This window comes from Dromiciops gliroides, chromosome 3, assembly GCF_019393635.1.
Source record: "Dromiciops gliroides isolate mDroGli1 chromosome 3, mDroGli1.pri, whole genome shotgun sequence".
Lineage (NCBI taxonomy): Eukaryota > Metazoa > Chordata > Mammalia > Microbiotheria > Microbiotheriidae > Dromiciops > Dromiciops gliroides.
In genome coordinates this window covers 667,482,099-667,507,881 of record NC_057863.1, presented here as the reverse complement: position 1 = coordinate 667,507,881, position 25,783 = coordinate 667,482,099, and the positions used below count along the sequence as shown (strand labels likewise).

Genomic DNA, 25,783 nt, shown 5'->3' with positions numbered 1-25,783 from the left:
TCATCAGTATTATACATCAATTTCATGATGTCATGCTTGCCTGGGTTCTAGATAATGTCAGTTTGGTCCTCTGAGAACAGAGGACAATAGCCACTCTGTGCCAGGCACTGTACTGCTTAGGATAGGGAAAGCTTCGATGAATGGAATAATCCCTACTCCAGTGAGCTTACACTCTCTTAAGGAGCCAAGCAGGACTGATAAGAACAGGTACCACTTCAATAGGATTGGATAAATTCAGACAAATACAAAGCGACCCAATTGAAAGTAGTTTAGTGGAGAGGCTCCCAATGGGGGGAGATGTCAAACAGGGCTTTATGCAGAGAATGTGTTTTAAAGAGACAGAGGGACTGCCAGGTGGGGGAAGAGGCAGAAAGACAAGGAGGATGCACAGAGCCCAGAAACAGGAGGACAATGAGTCTGGGCTGCAAAGGGCAAGAGGGTGAGTAGTGTCTAATGAGGCTGGAAGGGAGGCTGGGACCAGGTTGTATGTGGCACTGAAGCTAAAGGGAGGGGTGGATATGTGATCCCAGAGGCCAATGGAATTGACTGAGTAGCAGAGTCACATGGTTAGATCCATGGGAAAGAATAGAACTTTGGTAGTCCCGAATAGGATGACCCAGAGTGCTGAGAAGCAAGAGGCAGGGGAACCACTGAGGGGGCTAAGGGAGGAAGGAAAAGGAGGAGGATCCGCATTGCCATAGAGTTTACTATGTGCCAGGTACTGTGTGCAGTCCTTCACACAGAATGTCTCATTTGATCCTCAGAGAATCCCTGGCAGGTAGGAGCTGTTATTATCCTCATTTTGTAGCCAAAGCAATTGAAAAGGAAACAAACATCAGATTTGCCCGGAGTCACCCAGCTGGTGATTTTCTGGGGTTCGAGCTGAACTCGAGTCATTCTGACTCCAGTCCTGGCCTGGCACAATTCTCTTTGCCACCTAAGTGCATCTGCCTTAATTTCTAACATCAGAAACAGGATGTTTTCCCTTAACAAGGTACTGAGACTATCCTGCAGGCTAGCGGCTAAGGCGACTAAAGGCTCAGGCTGTTGGTTTTGCTTCATGTTCTTCTGCATGATTTCTCACAGCCACAGTGAAGTCCAGGTGTGCCCAGATGCTCGGTTAATGTGATGGAGTCTGTTGGGAGTTTCACTGAGGTGAGGCTGGTTGTAGAAATCTGGCAGTGACTTGCAGAGATAATAATTCAATCAATCCAAGAGGGAGAGTGTGGAGGGAGAAGAATGGAGGGCCTAGAACAGAGCCGTGGGGAATATGCACCAGTCTCTGTTGTGGTGTGGTTCCTGGGCCATCAAAGGAGACTTGACAGGTGTGGTCAGACATGTGGGAGGTAAAGCAGGAGAGAGAACCCCCAGAGGAGAAAGGATCCTGGAGGAGAGTGTGGTCAACAGTGTCTTCTGAAGAAGAGAGGTGAGTTAGGGCTGAGAAAATCCCATCAGATTTGGCGATGAAGGGTTCAGTGGTAAATGGAGAGAGAGCACTTTGAGGAGATTGAGGAGGAAAGGCAATCTGTAAGGGGGTGAGGAGGGAGTGATGGAGGAACATGGAGTTCAGACAGATTCTTCAAGAAGTTTGGCTTACAATCAGATGTGAGACAGAAGAATAGCTCAAGGGGTGGTAAGGGTTCAGTGAAGGTTTCCTTAAAGTTGGGAAACACTAATATGTTTAAAGTTAGTAGAAAAGGGACCCTCTAATAGGGAAAGATTGAAAATTTGAGAGATATTGAGGGTCTAAATTGTTGGAGAAGAGGGGCTGGGCTGGGATTAAATGCTCATGTAGATGATTGGCCTTTGCAAAGACAAGTGCTCCCACTTTCTTAAAGAATGGAGGAAAGAAGCCTCTGTAAGATCACATAAAGAGGTCATAGTGAACATCCCTTTTTCCTGCCTCATCTTAATGGGAATGCCTCTAATTTGTCCCCATTACATATAATGTTTGTTGATGGTTTTAGGTAGATACTGCTTATTATTTCAAGGAAAGCTCCACCTATTCCTATGTTCTCTAGTGTTTTTATAGTAATGAGTGTATTTTGTCAAAAGCTTTTTCTGCATCTATTGAGATAATCATATGATTTTGGTTAGTTTTCTTATAGATGTGTTTGATTATGTTGATAGATTTCCTGTTGTTGAACCAGCCCTGCATTCCTGGTATAAGTCCAACCTGGTCATAGTGTATTATCCTGGTGATGAATTACTGTAATCTCCTTGCTAATATTTTATTTAAGATTTTTGCATTGATATTCACTAGGGAAATTGGTCTATAATTTTCTTTCTCTGTTTTGGCTTTGCCTGGTTTAGGTATGAACACCATATTTGTGTCATAAAAGGAATTTGGTAGAACTCCACCTATTTTTCCAAATAATTTGTATAGTATTGGAATTAATGTTCTTTAAATGTTTGGGAGAATTCACTTGTAAACCCATCTGGCCCTGGAGATTTTTTCTTAGGGAGTTCATTGATGGCTTTTTCCATTTCTTTTTCTAAAATGGGCTTACTTAAAGATTTTATTTCCTCTTCTGTTAATCTGGGCCGTTTATATTTCTGTAAATATTCATCCATTTCATTTAGATTGTCAGATTTATTGGCATGCAGTTGAGTAAAATGGCTCCTAATTATTGCTGTAATTTCCACTTCACTGGTGGTGAATTCAAAGGCTAGCCATACCAAATTTGAAGCTATACAATAAAGTGATATTTATGAAAAACTATTTGGGGGGCAGCTAGGTGGCACAGTGGATAAAGTACTGGCCTTAGATTCAAGAATACCTGAGTTCAAATCCGGCCTCAGACACTTGACACTTACTAGCTGTGTGACCCTGGGCAAGTCACTTAACCCCCATAGCCACGCAAAAAAACAAGAAACAAAAGCCCAAAACAAAACAAAACAAAAACCTATTTGGTACTGGCTATGAAATAATGTGGTGGATCAATGGAATAGGGTAGGCACAGGAGACACAGTAGTAAATTACTATAGTAATTTACTCTTTGATAAACCCAAAGACTCCAGCTTCTGGGATAGGAAATCAGTATTTGACACAAATTGCTGGGAAAACTGACAGATGGTATGGCAGAAATTAGGCATAGACCAACATCTTACACCAAATAAGCTCCAAATGGGTACATGATTTAGACATAAAGGGTGATACCATAGGTAAATTAGGAGAGAAAGGAATAGTTTACCTCTCAAATCTTTGGAAAGGAGAACAGTTTATGACCAAACAAGAGATAGAGAATATTATGAAATTCAAAATGGATGATTTTGATTACATTAAATTAAAAAGGTTTTGTACATGGGGGCAGCTAGGTGGCACAGTGGATAGAGCACCGGCCCTGGATTCAGGAGGACCTGAGTTCAAATCCGGCCTCAGACACTTGACACTTACTAGCTGTGTGAGCCTGGGCAAGTCACTTAACCCCCATTGCCCTGCAAAAAAACCCCAAAATAAACAAACAAACAAAAAAAGTTTTTGTACAAACAGAAGCAATGCAGCCAAAATTAGAAGGGAGGCAGAAAGCTGGGAAACAATTTTTATAGCCAGTGTTTCCAATAAAGGCCTCATTTCTAAAATATATAGGGAACTAAATCAAATTTATAACAATGCAAGTCATTCCCCATTTGAGAAATGGTCAAAGGATATGAACAGGCAGTTTTCAGATGAAGAAATCAAAGCTCTCTATTGTCATATGAAAAAATGCTCTAAATCACTATTGATTAGAGAAATGCAAATTAAAACAACCACTGCATACCTATCTGATTGTCTACTATGACAAAAAGGGAAAATAATTAATGTTGGAGAAGCTGTTGAAAAATTGGCACACTAATGCCTTGTTGGTGGAGCTGTGAACTGATCCAGGCATTCTGGAGAGCAATTTGGAACTATACCCTAAGGGCTGTGGGACTGTTCATACCCTTTGACACAGTAATACCACTACTAGGTCTGTATCCCAAAGAGATCATAGAAGAGGGAAAAGGACCCACATGTACAAAAATATTTCTAGCATCTCTCTTTGTGGTGGCAAAGAATTGGAAATTGAGGGGATGCCTATCCATTGGGGAATGGCTGAACAAGTGGTATATGAATGTAATGGAATACTATTGTGCTGTAAGATAAGATGAGCAGATTTCAGAAAAACCTTGAAAGACTTAAGTGGACTTATGCTGAGTGAAGTGAGCAGAACCAGGAGAACATTGTACACAGTATCAACAACATTGTGTGATGATCAACTGTGGTAGACTTGGCTCTTCTCAGCAGTGAGGTGATTCAAGACAGTTCCAGGGAACTCATGATGGAAAATGTCCTCCACATCCATAGGGGAGAACTGTGGGTTCTGAACGCACATTGAAGCTTTGATTTTTTTTTTTTTTGGTGAGGCAATTGGGGTTAAGTGACTTGCCCAGGGTCACACAGCTAGTAAGTGTTAAGTGTCTGAGGCTGGCTTTGAACTCAAGTCCTCCTGACTCCGGGGCCGGTGCTTTATCCGCTGTGCCACCTAGCTGCCCCCATCATGAGCTATTGAAACAAAATCAGAGGCATGATATTCAGATAAGTATGATTGGGGAACCAATGGTCAATAAGCATTTATTAAGCACCTACTATGTGCCAGGCACTGTGTTAAGGCCTGGAGAATTAAATACAAAAGAAGAAAGACTGTCCTGTCCTTAAGGAGTTTTCAATTTCAAGGGGAGCACAACACACAAAAGGAACATTTTTGGCAGAAGACACCAGATACTGGGACATGGGGAAGCCAGTCATTAGTCTCAAAGTAGTGCAGCCAGGTAAGAAATGGGGAGATGTGTGAGCTGACCCTCTCCTTCTGTGGAAGTTTGGAATACATGGCCTCCCCCCATGGTGGTGAAGTGAGAATGAGAGTGGATGGAGAATTAAAAAGATGTGGAAGAGCTTCTGGTATGAAGAAGTTAGGGATTTAATAGATTTCAGGAGGGGTTGGATAGATTAATGGGTTTAATAGATTAATTATCAATCAAGAAAAGGATGGCCTTCCATGACTGTTCATAAGTTGTGTGAAGAATCATGACACGGGACTCCCCACGAAAACGAAAATTTGTAATTTGGGGGGCAATCTAAAAAAGTGGGAAAAGACTAATATATTCCTTAATTGCTCAAGTTTTCAATAATAGAAATTAAGTAAATAATATGAAATACAGGTTACAAACAGGACATAAATCACATATTTTGAGGAAAAAATAAAAATAGCAAAAAAGTGAAGATAAGTTTATCTGTGTGAAAAAGAATTGCTTCATACACTGATCCAAGACAATCCCAAAGGACGTACTCTCCACCTCCAAAGAAACTGATTGAATCATATTGATTGATCACAGGCTGAAGCATGCTATTTTTTACTTTCTTTAATTTTTCTTTTATTGAAGTTTTCTTATTAGTCAAAATGACTAATATGGTAATGGTTTACATGATTGCACAAGTATAAACTATATCAGATGGCTTGCTGCCTCAGGGAGGGAGGGAGGCAAGGAAGGGAAGAATTTATAACTCAGAACTTTAAATAAAAATGCTAGCCACCATGAACCAATTAAATAACTAACTAAACAAATAGAAATTGGAAAATTTAGATTGAATAAACATATTATCTTTTTTTTTTTTAAGTGAGGCAATTGGGGTTAAGTGACTTGCCCAGGGTCACACAGCTAGTAAGTATTAAGTGTCTGAGGCCGGATTTGAACTCAGGTCCTCCTGAATCCAGGGCCGGTGCTCTATCCACTGCACCATCTAGCTGCCCCCCAATATTATCTTGTTTTTTTTGTTTTGTTTTGTTTTGTTTTTTTTGCAGGGCAATGGGGCTTAAGTGACTTGCCCAAGGTCACACAGCTAGTAAGTGTCAAGTGTCTGAGACCAGATTTGAACTCAGGAACTCCTGAATCCAGGGCTGGTGCTTTATCCACTGCGCCACCTAGCCGCCCCCCAATATTATCTTAATAAGAATTTTTGACAAGAAAAAAAGAAAAATAATTGCTCTAAAATAACAGAAACACTAAAATAGTGGATCGTATCATTCTTCTAGAAATGGAAGAGCATCCAAAACCAGTTGCATTGGCCAAACTCAGGTTCTGCATGTAGCAGATTGGAAAAATAGATGATCCCTCCCAAGTATTAAAGGATTTGCTGATGTAGCTGCTCTCTTGTGTGTTATTCATGAGGCTGCTTCTCAACTGTTTGTCTTGACTCTTGGTCCCAAATGTTCTAAAGCTTTAGAGGTATGTTGAGATAATTTATTTTTCATAAATACATTGCCTTATGAATTAGCTCCATCTCCAAACCCAGTAAATAAAAAATTACATTTTAATGGATGAATAAATTATCCTTTCTCCATCACAGTTACTTCTATTTCTCTACAACTAAATATTAAAAGGAAGGAATATATTCTCCATGACTAAATATTAAAATGAATGAATATAAAGCAAAGATATGTTTTTTTTGGCTATGACACATCACCAAACCCTCAATTTTATAATAGATAACTTTTCATCACTATTCTGGAAGCGGTCTCATAACTTTCATTTCAGCACAGATTGTAAGCAATATTTCTTAAAAATCCCTTTGATACTTAGGTAGGACTTTATTTCAGCCTTTTAGGAAATTAACTAGATTTTCCCCCCTCTCTTCTTAGTGACAGCTAATAATGTTCCCCACCCCCACCCCAAGTACATAGCATTTGCCAATTTCTCACAAACTTTTTATAGGATTTCTTAACATGCCCCTTCTGACATGTAACATCCCTTCTGGTGAGGAGCAATTTCACATCACCTTGCTTTCTTCTCCACAGACTCTCATACGTCACTCATAGAGCACATACCTTCTCCCTGAGTCTGTGGGGAGAAGCATTTCACAGTAAGACATTTCTCCAACTTTTATTATTCCAAAATGATTCTCACTTCAATACAAAATGATTTTCTCAATATCCCATTGGAGTCTTTTTTGGATATGGTTTCAAGTGCTGTTTCTGAAATTCATAAAGATTATAGGAATTTGGGGCAAATCCCTTCTGGGCTGCAGTTTCTTCCTCTCAGTTGATGAGGGTTGGACTGGATGAATTCTGCAGTCTTTTTTTCAGCTGTAAACCATGTGACTTTTGATGGCTTAGGAGTTGGTGACATTCAAGGATGTGGCTGTGGATTTCACCCCAGAGGAGTGGGGCCTCTTGGACCATTCTCAGAAAGAGCTGCACAAGGAGGTTATGCTGGAGAATGCCCAGAACCTGCTTTCTGTGGGTAAGGACCTTTGCCTCTGGTGACTCTGAGCTACTAACATGGTAGCTCATTGCTCTTCATCCTGCCAGGCCTAGCAAGTGTATTCTGATTCTTCCTTCTTTGTTCCCTCAAATTCCAGTTCAGATGTTGGGAAAGGAAGGGAATGGAATAAGCATTTATATATACCTGCTTTATATCCAGCACTGGGCAATGTGTATTACACTTATTGTCATTTGGTGTTCATAACACTTTTGTGATTTTGGTAGTATTATCATCCCCATTTCATAGTTGGGGGAACTGAGGCAAGCAGTGGTTACATGAGTTGCCCAGGGGGACACAGCTCCTATGTGTCTGACACTGGTTTGAAATGGTCTTTCTGACTCTAGGCCCAGGGCTGTTACCACTGCACTACCAGAAGCCTCCAATTTCTAGGTATTGGAAGCTAGGCAGTGTATGCCCATCTTTCTGGGAAAGAAGTGAATAAAGGTGCAGTTTTCTGATTCCAAATGGGCTGTGTGATGTCTGCCCACTTCCAGAGATCCCAGCATTCAATACCATGGGAACCATGCTGTCATCTTTGCTTATATGTCTCCTTTCCCTAAAGAGGAGTAACTCATATATTTCTCTCTATCCTCATGCCTTCCTTGTTCTATATTCCCAGGACTTCCAGTTTCTAGAGAAGATTTGAGCTCCCCTTTCCAGGAAGGGGAAAGACCAGGGATGGCAGAACAAAAAGGTCCAAGGAATTCCTCTCCAGGTGAGTGACATAAAAGCATGTGTATGAGGGCTGTTATCATAAGAGGTCTCTAAGTGTTGTGGTCAAGGGAGTGCTAGACTTGTGGATAGGAAGGTCTGACTTGGAATTTGTTTTTAAACATTTCAGCAGTGGGATCCTGGGCAAGTGACTGATCCTCTGAGCCCCAGTTTCCTCTTCTATGATACAGGGGAGCAGGTCAAACTCCTTGGCCTTTCAGTAGCCTTGCAGTGATAAGATTTTGATGCTACAAGAAGTCATCCTTTTGAGCTTTGAGGCATAGAACTCTCCTGAAAGCATCTAAAATGGGCTGAGGGTGTCCAATATGAATTCTTTCCTAGTCTTTATTCCCGTCAACAAACATTAAGCACCTAGTCTGTTCCAGACACTATGTTAAGCACCTGGAATACCAAGAATGGCAAAAATGCTCTTGAGGAGTTCAGTCTAATGGGGAAGACAACATGTAAACAAGTATCTACAAACCCACCATATTCAACATAAATTGGGGCTAATCAAGAGAGGGAAGGCTGAAAGGGTAAGGAAGACTGGAGAAGCCTCATTGTAGAAGGAGGAATTTTAGGCAGCATCTCCAGGAAGCCAGAGCCAGCATGAGGTGCAGCCAGACAGAACTTGGAGTCAGGAAATGTTCCTGGTCAAGAGACAAAGAAGCCTGTACCACTGGATTATCTTTTTTCCCTGAGAATATCTTGGAAGATGATGTCTAAGCTCTTTCCTTGATCATGGTTTTCAGGTAGACCAATAATTTTCAAATTATCTATCCTGGACCTATTTTCTAGGTCATCAGTTTTTCCCAGAAGGTATTTCACATTGCCCTCTATTTTTTATTCATTTGGATTTGCTTTATTGTGTCTTGGTTTCTCATAAAGTCACTGGCTTCCATTTGTTCAATCCTCATTCTTAGGCAATTATTTTCATCAGAGAGCTTTTGTACCTCCTTTTCCATTTGGCCAATTTGACTTTTCAAGCTGTTGACTTTTTTCTCATGTCTTTCCTGCATCACCCTCATTTTTCTTTCCATTTTTTCCTCTACCTCTCTAACTTTATCTTCAAAGTCTTTTTTGAGCACCTCTATGGCCTGAGGCCAATTTGTATTTTTCTTGGAAGCTTTAGTTATGGGGGCCCTGATGTTGACATCTTCCTCTGAGGGTGCCCCTTGGTCTTCCTTGTTACTGAAGAAACTTTCTATGGTCCTCCCCTTTCTCTGTCAGCTCATCTTGCCTTTCTTTTACTAGACTTTTATCTCCTTAAAGTGGGGCACTGTTTCCAGGCCGCAGTATCCCAAGCTTCAGAAGTCCCAGGTGGTTTGATTTAAGGAGAATCAGGTTCTTCACTCACCCGACCTGTTCCCTGGTCTGTAGATGACCCCAGACCAACTTGCTAATCAACCAGCTTTGTGTGTTGTGGTTGTCAGCTCCAACGAGCCTGCGCCCCTCCCCCACCTGGGCCCCTGCTACTTGAGCCTACCTCCTGGTTCTCAGCAGGGGTGAAAAATCCAAGTTCTGCCTTAGCACCAGCATAGACCCCTGTAGTCTCTCCCCTGCCCAGGGCTCAGCCCACTCACCAGACTATGAGCTTAGTTCCAGACAACAATGGTGCTTCAGCTGATTCAGAGGCTCTGGGGGTCTGCTTCTCTGGTGAGACCTTCCTGGGACTGGATCTGTGTCAGGGTGACTGTGGGGTTGGGCTGGACTCCCGTATCAGCACAGTAGCTCCCTCCTTCTGACCTTCCAAGCTGTTCTTGGTTAGAAGATGATTTCAGCACATACTTCTGTGAGTTTTACTGTGCTGGGCATTTTCCTGTGGCATCATTTGGATGTTTTTTAGAGTGATGGTGTCATGAGTTCAAGAGCTCACTGTCTTTCTTCTGCCATCTTGGCTCTACCCTGGAAGTCTGTATCACTGATTATCACACATGTAGAGGGAAAGGAAGGTGAAAAAAGACTGGGAAGGTAAGAGAGGGGCTGATGATAAAGGGCTTTAAAAACCAAGCAGAGGATTTTATATTTAATCCTGGTAATAGAGAGTCAATAGGAAGAGGGTTTATTGAGTGACAGGGTCAGAAGTGTCCTGTAGTAGATGAATTTGACAGTGGGTGGGGGATTAAGTGGATTGGTGAGAGACTTGAAGCATTGATACCAATGAAAAGTCTTTTTCTTTTAAATATCATCATTTTATGCCTTATCATGATGGTTGGGAATCACTGTACAATGAAACATATTAATTCCTCAAAGATGCATCTACTTGTTGTTCCAGGGGAAAAATATATTGGAAACAAACCTTGGCAATTCTTTACTGCCTAAGGTGCCATTAATTAATTTTTTAATAAACGTTTTAATTTAAATTTTTGAGTTCCAAATTCTATCCTTCCCTTCCTTTCTTACCCCCTTCCAGAGGCATAAAGTGATCATATATACATCATACATGTGTAATTATGTAAAACATGACCATATTATCATGTTGCAGAAGAAAACTAAAAAGGAAGTAAAATGAAAAGAAAGTGAAAAACAGCACACTTCACTCTGTGTTGATTCAATATCAGTTCTGTCTCTGGAGGTGGATGGTTTGCTTCACAATTATTCCTTTGATATTGTTCTGGATCATTGTATTGCTGAGCATAGTTAAGTCATTCACTGTTCTTCATCACATATTATCACTATACCTGTGCACAATGCTCTCCTGGTTCTGCTCATCAGTTCATATACGTCTTTCCAGGTCTTTCTGACATCATTTTGCTTGTGATTTCCTATAACACAATAATATCCCATTATAATCATATACCACAGCTTGTTTCACCATTCCCCAGTTTATGGTGATCCCTTTGATTTTCTTAGCCACCACAAAAAGACCTGCTAAGAATATTTTTGGACCAGTAGTTATTTTTCTCTTTTTTGGGGATGTCTTTGGGATATTAGCCTAGCCGCTGTGCTGCTGGATCAAAGGCTTTGCAGTTTTATAATCCTTTGGACATAGTTCCAAATTGCTCTTCTGAATGGTTGGATCCATTCACAACTCCACTAAGAGTAGAATAAGTGTCCCAGTTTTTTCACATCCCCTCCAACATCCATTGTTTTCCTTTTTTGTTATATTTTCCCCTCTGATAGGTGTGAGGTGGTACCTAAGATTTGTTTTAATTTGCATTTCCCTGATCCATAGTGATTTAGAACATTTTTTTCACATGACTAGGAATAGCTTTAATTTCTTTGTCTGAAAACTGCCTCTTCATATTCTTTGACCATTTAACAATTGGGGAATTGCTTATATTTTTATAAATTTCATTCACTTATCTATATATTTGAAAAATGAGGCCTTTATCAGAGATGTGTGTTTCAAAAATTCTCTCTCAGTTTTCTCCTTTCTTTATAATTTTGGCTCAATTACTTTTGATTCTGCAAAAGTTTTAAAATTTTATATAATCAGAATCACTTATTTTACAATTTGTAAGGTTCTCTATGTCATTTTTGGTCCTAAAATCTTCCCCTGTCCATCCATCTGACAGAAATTATTGCAAGCTCTCTTACTTTGCTTATGGTATCATCTTTTATGAAATTATTTTAGTGCAAAGTGCGAGATGTTTATCAATATCTTGTTTCTGACATACTATTTTCCAATTTTCCCATCAGTTTTTGCCAAATAATGAGTTTTTGATGCAAAAACTTGGTTCATTGGGTTTATCATATACTACCTTACTATAATCAATTACTGCACTGTAATTTGTACCTGTTCTATTCCACTGTTGCACTACTCTATTTCTTAGCCAGTACCAGATTGTTTTACATTAAGTAATTTTAGCTCAATCCCCTTGGACTTCCTCATCATGAACCTCCAAAGAGTTCAGGAACCACAAAATTGGATATGGTACCAGAAGGCCAACAAGGAATCCTGTTGTTAACTTCTTATTAGAAAGATGTTGGATTCAAGATATAGTTTGAGATATACTATTGATAAGGAAATTAAACAAATATGCAGTATATGAACAGACAGTGGCATGATATTTATGTATCAGAAAAGAAAATAAGAAAAGTTGGATGTAATACTGAAAATAATTACAATAGTTAAAAAATCCTATTCCTGAGTGTATGAAATTCACCAAGAATGATCCTGTGATAAGGCATCCAAGTCTATCTGTACAAAATAGGAGGAAGATTATTTGACATCCATAAAATGATAATCAACAGTGGGCATTTAAAGAAAGGATGGAAAGTGTAATGGATAGATGCCATCTAGTCATGTGAACAGAGCATGATCAGTCACAGGCTTGAATTCTAGTGTCAGTTGCAGATATGCTGGAAAAGTTACTCAGACATTTTGAGCTGATGGCCAGAGTTATGAAGGGCAATAAGATTGCCAGGCTTGCCTGTGTAATAGGTTTGTTATGAGAATTGTTGTGAAAATTTCTAAGTCCTTTGAAGAAAAGAAACACAGAAGGTTTCAAGTCATGGAAAATAGGTTTTTTTGAGAGAGGTTATCTATCTCACAATAAAGCCAGTCTCAGGAAGGGGTAGGACCTGAGATACCCCAAGTATTGGGATTCTGGTAGTTTTATACCTCTACAGGCTCCTCCCATTGCACCCTTAGAAAAATGCAAATGGTACAGAAAAGGAGACATTGAAACTTGAACATTATCTTTAGTGACAAAGGCCATCTAGCCAACTAATCAAAAGAGGGGAACAATTAGCCCTAAAGCATATTTCTAAAGGAACACGGTCATGTCTTTCATCCTGAAGCATACTTCTAAAGCAACAGGTCAGAAATCTCAATGCTGATTGGTTCCTTCAGCTTAGAAGATACTATTTTTAGTGTTGTGGTTACCAACAATGCACCTTTTAAAAAGGGACATCACTACAAAATTGATACAAGACCCATATAAAGACTAGGTTGAAATACAAAGGGAAACAGGTTACATAACTAAAGAAAAGTAGAGAATAATTAAAGATGAAATCAAATTATTCATCTCATATTATACTGATTATTACCAGAGTTAGATCACTTCTATTTAAGTGGAGGGGAAAATCTCACTCAAGGAATTCAATGGTATTACATGTTAAGCTCTTTCTAAAATAAGCCATCTTGGGGATGCAATGGAGATATCAGAGAGAAGCCAGGAGGTTTCCTGAGCTCTCCCCAGTTTCATTCAGAAACAATATTCATGAAATCAAGGCTCTAAAAGAATCCTGGTAGGAAAAATCTACAAAAAGATGAAGTAAAATAATTTTCTAGCCCAAGATAACTTAGAAGGACTTCAGGAAAGTTCTGTCTCAGTTGGATAAAAGGGGAGGGGAGCCCAGTACAGGCAGTGTCTGGGCAAGCCAGCATGAGGCTCTTAGCCATAGCACAGGTCAGCAACTGAGGCCCAGGAGTCCTGGCTCAGCAGGCCAGTGGCACAGCAGGCTAGCTGTGAGAACTCCAGCCCCAGCACAACAGCCATGACTAGGGTGGCCAACCATAGAACAGAGGGCAAGCTTCCAGCCTCAGAAGGCCCAGTGCAGAAAGCCAGTCACCAGATCCCTGGCCACCAGTGCAAAAATCTTAGGACAGTGCCCCTTTTGGCCCAAGAGCATAGCTCAAGTCTAAAATAATTGAGTAAAAAACCAAAAAAGAACCCTGACTAAAGAAATCTCCTATGGCAAAAGGGAAGGTCAAAACCCTAACTCAGAAGAGGACAACAATGTCAAAATGCCTACATTTGAAGCCTCAAAGGGGAATATGAATTGGACTCAAGCCCCAAAATTCATTTTGGAAGAGCTTAAAAAGGATTCTAAAAATTGAAAAGTGAGGTAGAAAAAAATTGGGAAAAGAAATGAGTTATGCTAGAGAATTACAAAAAAGTAGTTAACCACTTGGAAAAGGAAGCACAACAATCAAATGAAGAAAATGATTCCTTTAAAAGTAGAAATGCCCAAAGGGGAAAGGAGGTACAAAAGCTCACTGAAGAATATAATTTCTTAATAATTAGAATTTAGCAAGTTGAAGGACTCTGTGAGACATCAAGAATCAGTCCAATAAAATCAAAAGAATGAAAGAATAGATAAAAATGTAAAATAATTCATTGGAAAAACAACTGACTTGGAAAATAGATCTAGGAGACATAATTTAAGAATTATTAGATGATGTGAGATTTAAAATTGGATATTAGATCATAAATCTCCCCTCTTTAACCTTTCCCTTAATTTATCTCCCAGACTAGTAAATGGAAGAAGCTTCTGGTTTTCTAGTTAGAGCTTTTATTGTGTGGTAGTTACTAGGTGATGTTGATTAGAGGGATAGGAAAGTAGAAATACAAAACAAATAGTCTTAAGTCTAAGCTTAGTCTATATTCCATATAAAACTCACCAAAAGCCCAAGGCCACCTTTGGGGAGAGAGAGAGAGACCAAGTCAAGCGCGTGCTGCTAATGGTGATCCGGGCTGCGTCCAACTCCAGTCAGTGTCTGTGTGTTGCACCAGTCATCAGACCAGGAGAGCAGGCAAGAGAACTCCCACTTCTGTTCTCTCCTTGCCTTTTAAGCTTGCACCCTAGAAGTGGAGTGCTTAGCAGACGGACTGGCGTGCGTAGCTCATGCTGTTGGTCTCCTCCCCAAAAGGGTGGTCCTTAAAAAAAACTGGCGTCTCTCCATTATCGCTAGCTGACTGTTAAAACTTTTTACCACAATGACCTGAAAGCCACGATAAAAAAAAAAAGCATCTGGGCAGTATTTTTCAAGAAATTATCAAGGAAAACTACCATGATATTCTAGAACCAGAGGGTAAAATAGTCATTGGAAGAATCCACTGATCACCTCCTGAAAGTGATCCCAAAATGAAAACTTCAAGGAATATTGTAGCCAAATTTGAGAACTATTAAGTTAAGGAGCAAATACTACAAACAGTCAGAAAGACATGATTCAAGGACCAAGCAGCTACAGTCAGTATTACACTAGACTTAGGAGCTTTTACATTCAAAGATCAGAGGGCTTAAAATATGATATTATGGAAGGCAAAGAAGATTAGATTACAACCAAGAGCCAACTACCCAGCAGAATTGAGCATAAACTTTCCAGAAGAAAAGATTGATGTTCAATGAAATAGGGGACTTTCAAACTTGCCTGATGAAAAGACCAGAGCTGACAGGAAGCTAGATGTTGCAGTGGATAAACCACTGGCCCTGGATTCAGGGGGACCTGAGTTCAAATGCAGCTTCAGACACTTGACACTTACTAGCTGTATGACTCTGGTCAAGTCAGTTAACCCTCATTGCCCCCTACAAACAAAAAGAAAATACCAGAGCTTAACAGAAAATTTGATTTTCAAACACAAGATACAAGAGAAGCATAAAACGGTAAAAAGGAAAGAAAAAAACCCCATGGTAGTCAATAAGGTTAAAGTATCTACCTACATGGGAAGATGATACTTCTAACTTAAGAACTGTATCTCTGTTAGGGCAATTAGATGGAGTATACTTAGACATAGGGAGTGGGAAAAAAGCTGGGAATAAGCCTTTGATGTGATGATTAAAAAAATTAATGGGTTAAAAAAGGATTATGCTGCGAGTAAAGGAAAGGGAGAGGCAGAATGGGGTAAATTATATCACAAGAAGAGGCATGTAAGACCTACTAGAGGTGAGGAAAAGAATGGAGGGTGTAAGCTCTGTTTGAACCTTACTGTCATTGAATTTGGCTCAAAGAGGGAATAACACAAACACTCAGTTTAGTAAAGGAATCTATTTTACCCTATCAGAAAGTAGAAAGTGAAGGGGAAAAGAAAAGGGTGGAGGCCTGATAGAAGGGAGGGCAGATTGAGGGAGACAGTAATCAGAAGCAAAACACTGGTGAGAAGGGAAAGGGTAGAATTAGAGAGAAAAATATAAACAGAGGGGAAAATGGGATGGAGGGAAATACCCAGTTAGCAAATATAACCGATGAATAGGATGAACTCTCCCATAAAATGAAGCAAGTAGAATAAACACCAGAATCCCAAAATATTTATTTAGAGGAGACACATTTGAAGGAGAGACATGCACACAGAATATATTATGTTTTAGCTGAAGCAAAAAAAAAAAAAAGCAGAGGTACCAATCTTCATCTCAGAGAAAGCAAAAGCAAAAATTGATCTACTTAGAAGAGACAAGGAAGTAAACTACATCTTGCTAAAAGGTACCATATACAATGAAGTACTACCAATGCTACATAAATATAAAGCAAGTGGTCTGAAATCCAAATACTCAGAAAAGAAGTTGAGGGAGTTTAAGGAAGAAATAGAGTATAAAACTATGCTAGTGGGGGCCCTCAATCTCTCCCTCTCAGAATTAGATAAATCTAACCACAAAATAAACAAGAAAGAAGTTATGGAAATATATAGAATTTTAGAAAAATTAGATATGCTAGACCTCTGGAGAAAACTGACTGAGGATAGAAAGTAAGACTCCTTTTTCGTAGTGGTGCGTGATACCTACACAAAAATTGACCATGTTTTAGGGCATAAAAAACCTTATGATCAAATGCAGAAATGAAATAATATTAAATATATCCTTTTCAGATCATGATGCAATAAAAATTACATGTAATAAAGGATTTTGGAAAGATAAAAAAATTGGAAACTAAATAATCTCATCTTAAAGAAGGAGTGAGGGGGCAGCTAGGTGTGCAGTGGATAGAGCACTGGCCCTGGATTCAGGAGGACCTGAGTTCAAATCCGGCCTCAGACACTTAACACTTACTGGCTGTGTGACCCTGGGCAAGTCACTTTAACCCCAATTGCCCTGCAAAAAACAAAACAAAACAAAAAGAAGGAGTGAGTCAAACAATAAATCATAGAAACAATTATTTTGATCAAAGTGAATGACAATAATGAAACAGCAAACTAAAATTTATAGGATGTAACCAAAGCAGTACATAGGGAGAATATTCTCTATATCTCTATTGTAAAAAAAAAATTAACTTATTCTAATCTAATCTGAAAAATTTATGTAACTGTGGGCTATATGAAAAATCATAACTTTAGAAAAATTATAAATGGGCCATAATTCCTGCTGTGGTTGCCATTCAAATGTAAGAATATTTTTTGCTAACTAGTTTGGGGAGACTAATCTAATTGCAGGGCCTAATCTGACTGGAGGACTAATCTAAGAATGGACTAATCTGGGGAGTTTTGACTATCTGACTATCTGACTGCTATTAATTTAATATGGGCCATTGACAAAATTTCTCCACAGTGCTCCCAAATTGATAAGCAAACAATTAAGAAGCCTCTTAATTAAGTAATCAAAGCAGAATTTATTCATAAAAATCAATGTAAAGGTTAAGAAATGCAAATTATACAACCTGTCTGCTTTTGGTTTGTTTTTTGTGGGGCAATTGGGGTTAAATGACTTGCCCAGGGTCACACAGCTAGTAAGTGTTAAGTGTCAGAGGCTGGATTTGAACTCAGGTCCTCATGAATCCAGGGCCGGTGCTCTATCCACTGCACCACCTAGCTGCCCCAACCTGTCTACTTTTAATATAATAAGGGCTGTTGCCACCTCTTGCCTTAGGGTATGCTCCAGCTTACAGCAATATATCACAAGGATCATATACTATGACCAGGTAGGATTTATACCAAGAATGTAGGGCTAGTTAAGTATTAGAAGAATGCTTAGTCATTGACCATATCTATAAAAAAACTCCCTACAGTAATCTTATGATTATCTCAATAGATGCAGAAATTCTCTAGGATTCTCTATGTACACCATCATATCATCTGCAAAAAATGAGTTTTGTTTTTTCCTTGTTTATTCTAATTCCTTCAATTTCTTTTTTTCTTTTTATTCTAAGGCTAACATTTCTAGTAAAATATTAAATAATATTGGTGATAATGGACATCCCTGTTTCAGCCCGATTTCACTGGGAATGCCTCTAAATTATCCCCATTTCATATAACGCTTGCTGATGGTTTAAAATAGATGCTATTTATCATCTTAAGAAAAGCTCCATTTACTCCTATGCTTTCTAGCATTTTCAATAGGCATGGGTATTGTATTTTGTCAAAAGCTTTCTCTGCATCTATTGAGATAGTCATATGATTTTGGTTAGTTTTCTTATTGATGTGGTTGATTACATTGATAGTTTTCCTATTATTGAACTGGCCTTGCAATCCTGGTTCAAATCCCACCTGGTCATAGTGTATTATCCTGGTGATAAATTGCTGTAATCTCTGCTAATATTCTATTTCAAATTTTTGCATCAATATTCATTGGTGAGATTGCTCTGTAATTTTCTTTCTCTGTTTTAGCTCTTCCTGGTTTGGGTATCATCACCATATTTGTTTCATAAAAGGAATTTGGCAGAATTCCTCATTCACCTATTTTTCCAAATAGTTAATATAGTGTTAGAATTAATTGTCCTTTAAAGGTTTGATAGAATTCACTTGTAAACTCATCTTCTGTTAATCTGTGTAGTTTTTATTTTTGTAGATATTCATCCATTTCATTTAGATTGTCAAATTTGTTGACATATAGTTGGACAAAATAGATCCTAACTATTGCTTTATTTTCCTCTTCATTGGTGGTGAGATCGCCCTTTTCATTTTTGATGCTGGTGTAAGGGGCTAAAATTCTAGCTGCACTGTCTAAAATATCTAATGAGTGGTCACCAATAAATTATAAGTTTTAGCAAGAGTTAGACTTTTAAGCATTTATTAAGGAGAATAAGAATTTTGTAAAGAGAGAGAGAAAGGCCTAGATTCCTCTATCTATTAAGGGAGAGAGCATTCCTAGCTCCGCTCTCCACCAGAGTCCACAGGAAAGAGTGTGAGCCAGCGTGCCAGCCTCCCTCTTCTTCCTCCCACAAGCAAACGTCACTTCCTGACGCCAAAGGAAAGATGCATGGTGCTGCCCTCAGAGGCCCTCTCCTCCTGTTGGAGCTTTCCTACAGTAAGTCTCCAGCAGGTGGCGTCATTCCAATCGTTGCACTGGTAATTTGGTTTACCTCTTTCTTCTTTTTCATCAAATTAACCAAAGGTTTGTCTATTTTATTTTTTTTTCATAGAACCAGCTCTTAGTTTTATTGTATTTTATTTTATTTTTGGGTGGGGCAATGGGGGTTACGTGACTTGCCCAGGGTCACACAGCTAGTAAGTGTCAAGTGTCTGAGGCCGGATTTGAACTCAGGTCCTCCTGAATCCAGGGCCGGTGCTTTATCCACTGTGCCACCTAGCTGCCCCCTCTTAGTTTTATTTATTAATTCTCTAGTTTTCTTACTTTCAATTTTATGAATCGCTCTTTTAATTTTCAGAATTCCTAATTTGGTATTTAATTGGGTATTTTCAATTTATTCTTTTTCTAGCTTTTTTAGTTGCATACCCAATTCATTGATCTCTTCTTTCTCGATTTATCCAGATAGGCATTTAGAGATATACAATTTCTCCTAAGAGCTGCTTTGGCTGCAATGCCTAAGTTTTGTTAAGTGGTCTTATTACTGTCATTCTCTTGGATGAAGTTAATTATTTTTTTCCTATGATTTGTTGTTTGACCCACTCATTCTTTTTTTCTTTTTTGGTGGGGCAACTGGGGTCAAGCAACCCACCAAGGGCCACACAGCCAGCAAGTGTCAAGTGTCTGAGGCTGGACCTGAACCCAGGCCCTCCTGAATCCAGGACCAGCGCCCCATCCATTGAGCCACCCAGATGCCCCTGACCCACTCATTCTTTAGGATGAGATTATTTAGTTTCCAATTAATTTTTGGTCTATCTTTCCATGGCCCTTCATTACACATAGATTTTATTACATCATGATCTGAAAAGAATGCATTTACTATTTCTGCCTTCCTGCATTAGACTGTGAGGTTTTTATGCCCTAATATATGGTCAATTTCTGTGAACATGCCATGTACCTCTGAGAAAAAGGTATATTCTTTTCTATCTCTATTCAGTTTTTTTCCAGAGGTCTACCACATTTAGTTTTTTATAAAATTCTATTTACCTCCTTAACTCCTTTCTCATTAATTTTGTGGTTAGATTTATGTATTTCTGAGAGGGGGAGGTTGAGGTTCTCCACTAATATAGTTTTGCTGTCTGTTTCTTCCTGTAACTCACTTAACTTCTCTAAGAATTTGGTCACTGTACCACTTGGTGCCTGCATATTTAGTATTGATATTACATCATTGTCTATGGTACCTTTTAGCAAGATGTAGTTTTCTTCCTTATCTCTTAATTAGGTCAATTTTTGCTTTTGCTTTCTCTGAGATAAGGATTGCTACCCCTGCTTTTTTTCCCCTTCAGCTGAAGTGTAATACATTCTGCTCCAGTCTTTTACCTTTAATCTTCGTGTATCTCTCAGCTTCAAATGTGTTTCTTGTAAACAACATATTGTAAGATTCTACATTTTAATCCACTCAACTATCTCTTCTGTTTTATAAGAGAGTTCATCCCATTCACATTCACAGTTATGATTACTAACTGTGTATTTCTCTGAATCCTATTCCCCCCCCCCTTTTGTGTACTTTTTTTCTTTCCTTTTCTCCTGTTCCTTCTTACTAGTGTTTTGTTTCTGGCCACCACCTCCCTCAGTCTACCCTTTTATCATCCCCAACTCTCTTCTGTCCTGTTCTCTTTCAACTCCTAGTTTTGCCCTCCATTCTATTAGCCCCACCTCCTTTTTGTCCCTTTTACTTTCACATCCTAGTTTTAACCTCCCTTCTATCAGCACCCCACCTTTTTCTCACCCAATTCCCTTTTTACTTTCCTAGAGGGTAAGATAAACTTTTTTTTGTGGGGCAATGGGGATTAAGTGACTTGTCCAGGGTCACACAGCTAGTAATTGTCAAGTGTCTGAGGCTGGATTTGAAGTCAGGTACTCCTGAATCCAGGGCCAGTGCTTTATCCATTGCACCACCGAGCAGCCCCATAAGATAAACTTTTATACTCTACCGAGTTTGTATGTTATTTCTTCTTTGAGCCAAATTAGATGAGAGTATGTGACCTTTCCTTTTTTCCCCTATATTCTAATAGGTCTTTTGTAAATTACCCCATTCTTCCTTCCCTTTACTTTTCTCCCAGTATAATCCTTTTTGGTACCCCTTAAGGTTTTTTTTTCTTTTGAAATATCATCACATCAGATTCAACTTATACACACACGGTCTGTCTGTGTGTGCTTCTCCTACAAGCCTTAATAAAGACACAGTTCTCAAGAGTTACAAGTATCTTCTTCCCTCGTAGGGATGTAAACATTTTAACCCTATTGAGCAACATATTTTTCCCCCCTTTTTACCTTTTTATGTGTCTCTTGAGTCTTGTATTTATAGATTGAATTTTCTGTTCAGTTCTGGGCTTTTCATTAGGAATCTTTTAATGTCCTCTATTTCATTGAATGTCCCTCTTTTCCCCTGAAAGATTATGCTTAATTTTGTTGGGTAATACATTGTTGGTAGTAATCCCAGTTCCTTTGCCCTCCAGAATATAATATTCCAAGCCCTCTGATCATGTAATGTTGAATTTTAATGTGTAATTCTGATTTTTGTTCCTTGATATTTAAATTGTTTCTTTCTAGCTATTTGCAGCATTTTCTCCTTTACTTGATAATTCTGGAATTTGGCTAAAATATTCATTGGAGTTTTCCTTTTGGGGTCTCTTTCAGGAGGTTATCACTGGATTCTTTCAATGATTAATTTTTCCTCTGGTTCTAAGCCATTGGGCAGTTCTCCTTGATAAAGTCATGAAATATGCTGTCTATGCTCTTTTTTTTTTTTTTTTTTGGTCATTGTCCTCAGGTAGTCCAATAATTTTTAAGTTTTCCCTCTTGGATCTATTTTCCAGGTCTGCTGTTTTTCTGAAGAGGGATTTTACATTTTCTTTTACTTTTATATTCTTTTGATTATGCTTTACTTTTCCATGTTGCATCATTGAGTCATGAGCTTTCATGTGCCCAATTCTGATTATTTTTTTTTTAAGCAATAAACATTTATTTTATTTTTCCAGTTACATGTAAGGGTAGTTTTCAACATTCATTTTCATAAGATTTAGAGTTCCAAATTTTTTTCCTCCCCCCATCACAAGATCACAACCAGGTTATATATGTACAGCCCACAAGTGTTCTTTTTTATCAGTTCTTTCTATGGGGTTGCATTATATCATTTCTATGGGGTTCCTCATTAGTTCCTTGGGATTGTCTCTTCTCCAACTCCACAATCCTTTTCCTGTTTCTTTCATGTAGGATTTCACCTCTGCCCTTCCCCCTCCCCCAGTGCATTCCCTTAACCCCTCAATTTAACCCTAAAGATGTCATCATCTATCTAGGTGACACAGTGGACAAAACATTACCCCTGGCCCCAGGGGGATCCCAGCCAAAAATTTTTTTATAGCAAGTGTTTCTGATAAGGGCCTTCTCTCTCAAATATAGAGAGAACTGATTCAAATTTATAAGAACACAAGCAATTCCCCAATTGATAAATGTTTAAAGAATGTGAACAGGCAGTTCACATTTCACATTCAGAAATCAACGTTACCTAAACTCTCATGAAGAAGAGCTCTAAATCACTTTTGAATAGAGAGATGAAGATTAAAACAACTCTGAAGTATCACCTGACACCTATCAGAATGGCTAACATGATAGAAAAGGAAATTGATAAATATTGGAGATGTGGGGAATTGGTACACTAATCCATTGTTGGTGTAGTTGTGAACTAATCCAACTCTTCTGCAGAGCAATTTGTAACTGTGCCCAAAGGGCAATAAACCTGTGCATACTCTTTGACCCAGAAATAGCACTACTAAGTCTCTGGCCCAAAGAGATCATAAAAAGAACTACATATACAAATATATTTGTAGCTGGTTTTCCTTTTTTTTTCTCTTTTTGTGGCTGCAAACAATTGGAAATAGAAGGAATGCCCATCCATTGGGGAATGGCAGAACAAGTTGTGGTATGGGATTGTAATGGAATACTATTGTACTATAAGAAATGATGAACAGGCTGATTTTAGGAAAACCTGGAAAGACTTAAGTGGACTAATACTTAGTGAAGTGAACAGAATTAGGAGAACATTGTACACAGTAACAGCAACATTGTACCATGATCATCTATGAAAGCCTTAGTTCTTCTCAGCAATACAAGGATCCGAGATAATTCCAAAGGATTCATGATGGAAAACGCTTTCCACTTTTTTCCTGTTTTTCTTTCTCATGGTATAAGTGAGATTCCCCCCATGCCTTAGGTACAATTGATTTAACAGTAGTACTAAAGAGTTTATAGAGAAATATAGTCCAGAGAGGCTGTGTGCAAGATGTCAAAGACACAATCCAGTAAATGGCTTCTTATGTTATGAGCCTGTTATTCAGTAACAGAGTTATTTTAAGAATGACAAGTGACTATGCTAGTATCTGACTGATGGTTTCTTTCTTCCTATTCCATAATTACTGTATTTGTACCCCTTGGATTATGTTAAATAGCAGGAGGTGTCATTGTGTATAAATATCCATTGATACTGAAGCTCAGAGTCATTGTATGCTAGACTTGAGCTTGGCTTTCCTGAGAGACAGGATCCCTCTCTTGATAAACCTATTGTTGCTTGGCTTGGAGACTTTGTTTTTTTCTTTGTCTACCACTGCAACTTAGAAATTTTCATAATAGTGTTTTTCCTTTTGTCCTGCTTTTTCTTTCACAGCATGAATAATGTGGAAATGTATATGCATGGTTCTACATCAGATTGCTTTTTTTCTTGGGGAGGGGGAAGGAAAACAAGAGGGAGAAAAATTTGAAACTCAAAAATTTATGGGAAATGAATGCTGAAAGGTATCTTTACATGCAATTGGAGAAAAGAAAATACTATTTCCAAAATAAAATAAGCCAATGTGCAGGTGTTTCCAAAGATTGATTCTGCTTAATTTAATTTGGGAATTCTTTATTTTGACTGAAGAAATAGAATATAAATCAGTTTACATCATGCCACTAGAGAAAAGAAGATATATTTTAGGTGTATGTGTCTTTCTATTAATACATAATTGTTTTCCTCAGGTGCACAGAACAGGTTTGAAGTGAAGGAGTTGACTACAAAAGTGAGCATTTTTGTGGAAGACTTAAGCAAGTATAGATTTGAGATCGCTGGTGCCTGTGACATCAATTTGAGAGAAATCTGTGGCTCTAATGCCAAGGTGGATAAAAATCCTAAGACAATCTGGGAGTTTGGTGAAATTGGAAATGGATTCATGCAGTCTTCAGTCCCAAATCACAGAAAGAGAAGGACTTCATGGAACGACTGTTTTCAGGACAGTGAAGATAATAAATGGTTTCCTAAACAACTAGAGCCTTTTCAGTCTCCTGAGAAGTCACAGGAAATGCAAATATATCAAGGGAATCATCTAGAAATGGCACTGAATTTAAATTCTGATTTCATTAGACATCAGAAAAGTGATACTGGAGAATTGCTTTATGCAAGTAACAAAGGAGTGAAGGCCTTCAGTGAGAACTCTAAGCTCATTACTCTTCAGAAAATTCACATTAGAGAAGAGTCTGTTGAATGTTATGAATGTAAAACAACCTCATACCATCAAGCATCTCTTCCTTGCCATTCTAGATTTTACCATGGGAAAGGATATGCACATCATGATTGTGGAAAGGCCTTTCATTGGAACTCAGATCTTATGAGGAATCAGAAGATTCACATTGAAAAACAGTTTTTTAAATGTAATGAGTGTGGAAAGACTTTCACAAAGAGCTACAGTCTTGTAACACATCAGAGAATCCACACTGGAGAAAAACCTTATGAATGTAAACAGTGTGGAAAGGCTTTCACACAGAGCTCTCATCTTTCTGCACATCAGAGAATCCACACTGGAGAGAAACCTTATGAATGTAGTCATTGTGGAAAGCATTTTAGAGTTAGCTCAGATCTTGCTAAGCATGAGAGAATCCACACTGGAGAGAAACCTTATGAATGTAATCAGTGTGGAAAGGCTTTCACAAAGAGATCCCATCTTGCTGCACATCAGAGAATCCACACTGGAGAGAAACCTTATGAATGTAGTCAATGTGGAAAGGCTTTCACATACAGCTTCAATCTTGCTACACATCAGAGAATCCACACTGGAGAGAAACCTTATGAATGTAATCAGTGTGGAAAGGCTTTCACAGTGAGCTCCCATCTTGTTGCACATCAGAGAATCCACACTGGAGAGAAACCTTATGAATGTAGTCATTGTGGAAAGCATTTTAGAGTTAGCTCAGATCTTGCTAAGCATGAGAGAATCCACACTGGAGAGAAACCTTATGAATGTAATCAGTGTGGAAAGGCTTTCACAAAGAGATCCCATCTTGCTGCACATCAGAGAATCCACACTGGAGAGAAACCTTATGAATGTAATCAATGTGGAAAGACTTTCACATACAGCTTCTATCTTGCTACACATCAGAGAATCCACACTGGAGAGAAACCTTATGAATGTAATCAGTGTGGAAAGGCTTTCACAGTGAGCTCCAGTCTTGCTGCACATCAGAGAATCCACACTGGAGAGAAACCTTATGAATGTAGTCATTGTGGAAAGCATTTTAGAGTTAGCTCAGATCTTGCTAAGCATAAGAGAATCCACACTGGAGAGAAACCTTATGAATGTAATCAGTGTGGGAAGGCTTTCAGAGAGAGGTCCAGTCTTGCTAATCATGAGAAAATTCACACTGGAGAAAAACCTTATGAATGTTATCAGTGTGGAAAGGCTTTCACAGAGAGGTCCAATCTTGCTAAGCATAAGAAAATCCACACTGGAGAGAAACCTTATGGATGTACTCATTGTGGAAAGGCTTTCACATACAGCTTCAATCTTGTTGCACATCAGAG

The 25,783-nt window shown here is 38.7% G+C and overlaps 2 protein-coding genes across 2 annotated transcripts in view; one reads left to right on the top strand and one right to left on the bottom strand.

Annotated features, from left to right (window-relative positions):
- The window catches only part of LOC122749581 (zinc finger protein 420-like), a 410,887-nt gene that overhangs the window by 162,456 nt on the left and 222,648 nt on the right, over nt 1-25,783 (bottom strand). The gene's annotated exons all lie outside the window — the stretch shown is intronic.
- Nucleotides 1-25,783, top strand: part of LOC122746245 (zinc finger protein 420-like) — a 136,634-nt gene that overhangs the window by 34,086 nt on the left and 76,765 nt on the right. Inside the window, exons 7-8 of the mRNA XM_043991712.1 lie at nt 7,134-7,260; nt 24,544-25,745. Coding sequence (XP_043847647.1) covers nt 7,134-7,260; nt 24,544-25,745 — 1,329 coding nt within the window. The remainder of the gene's footprint in view (nt 1-7,133; nt 7,261-24,543; nt 25,746-25,783) is intronic.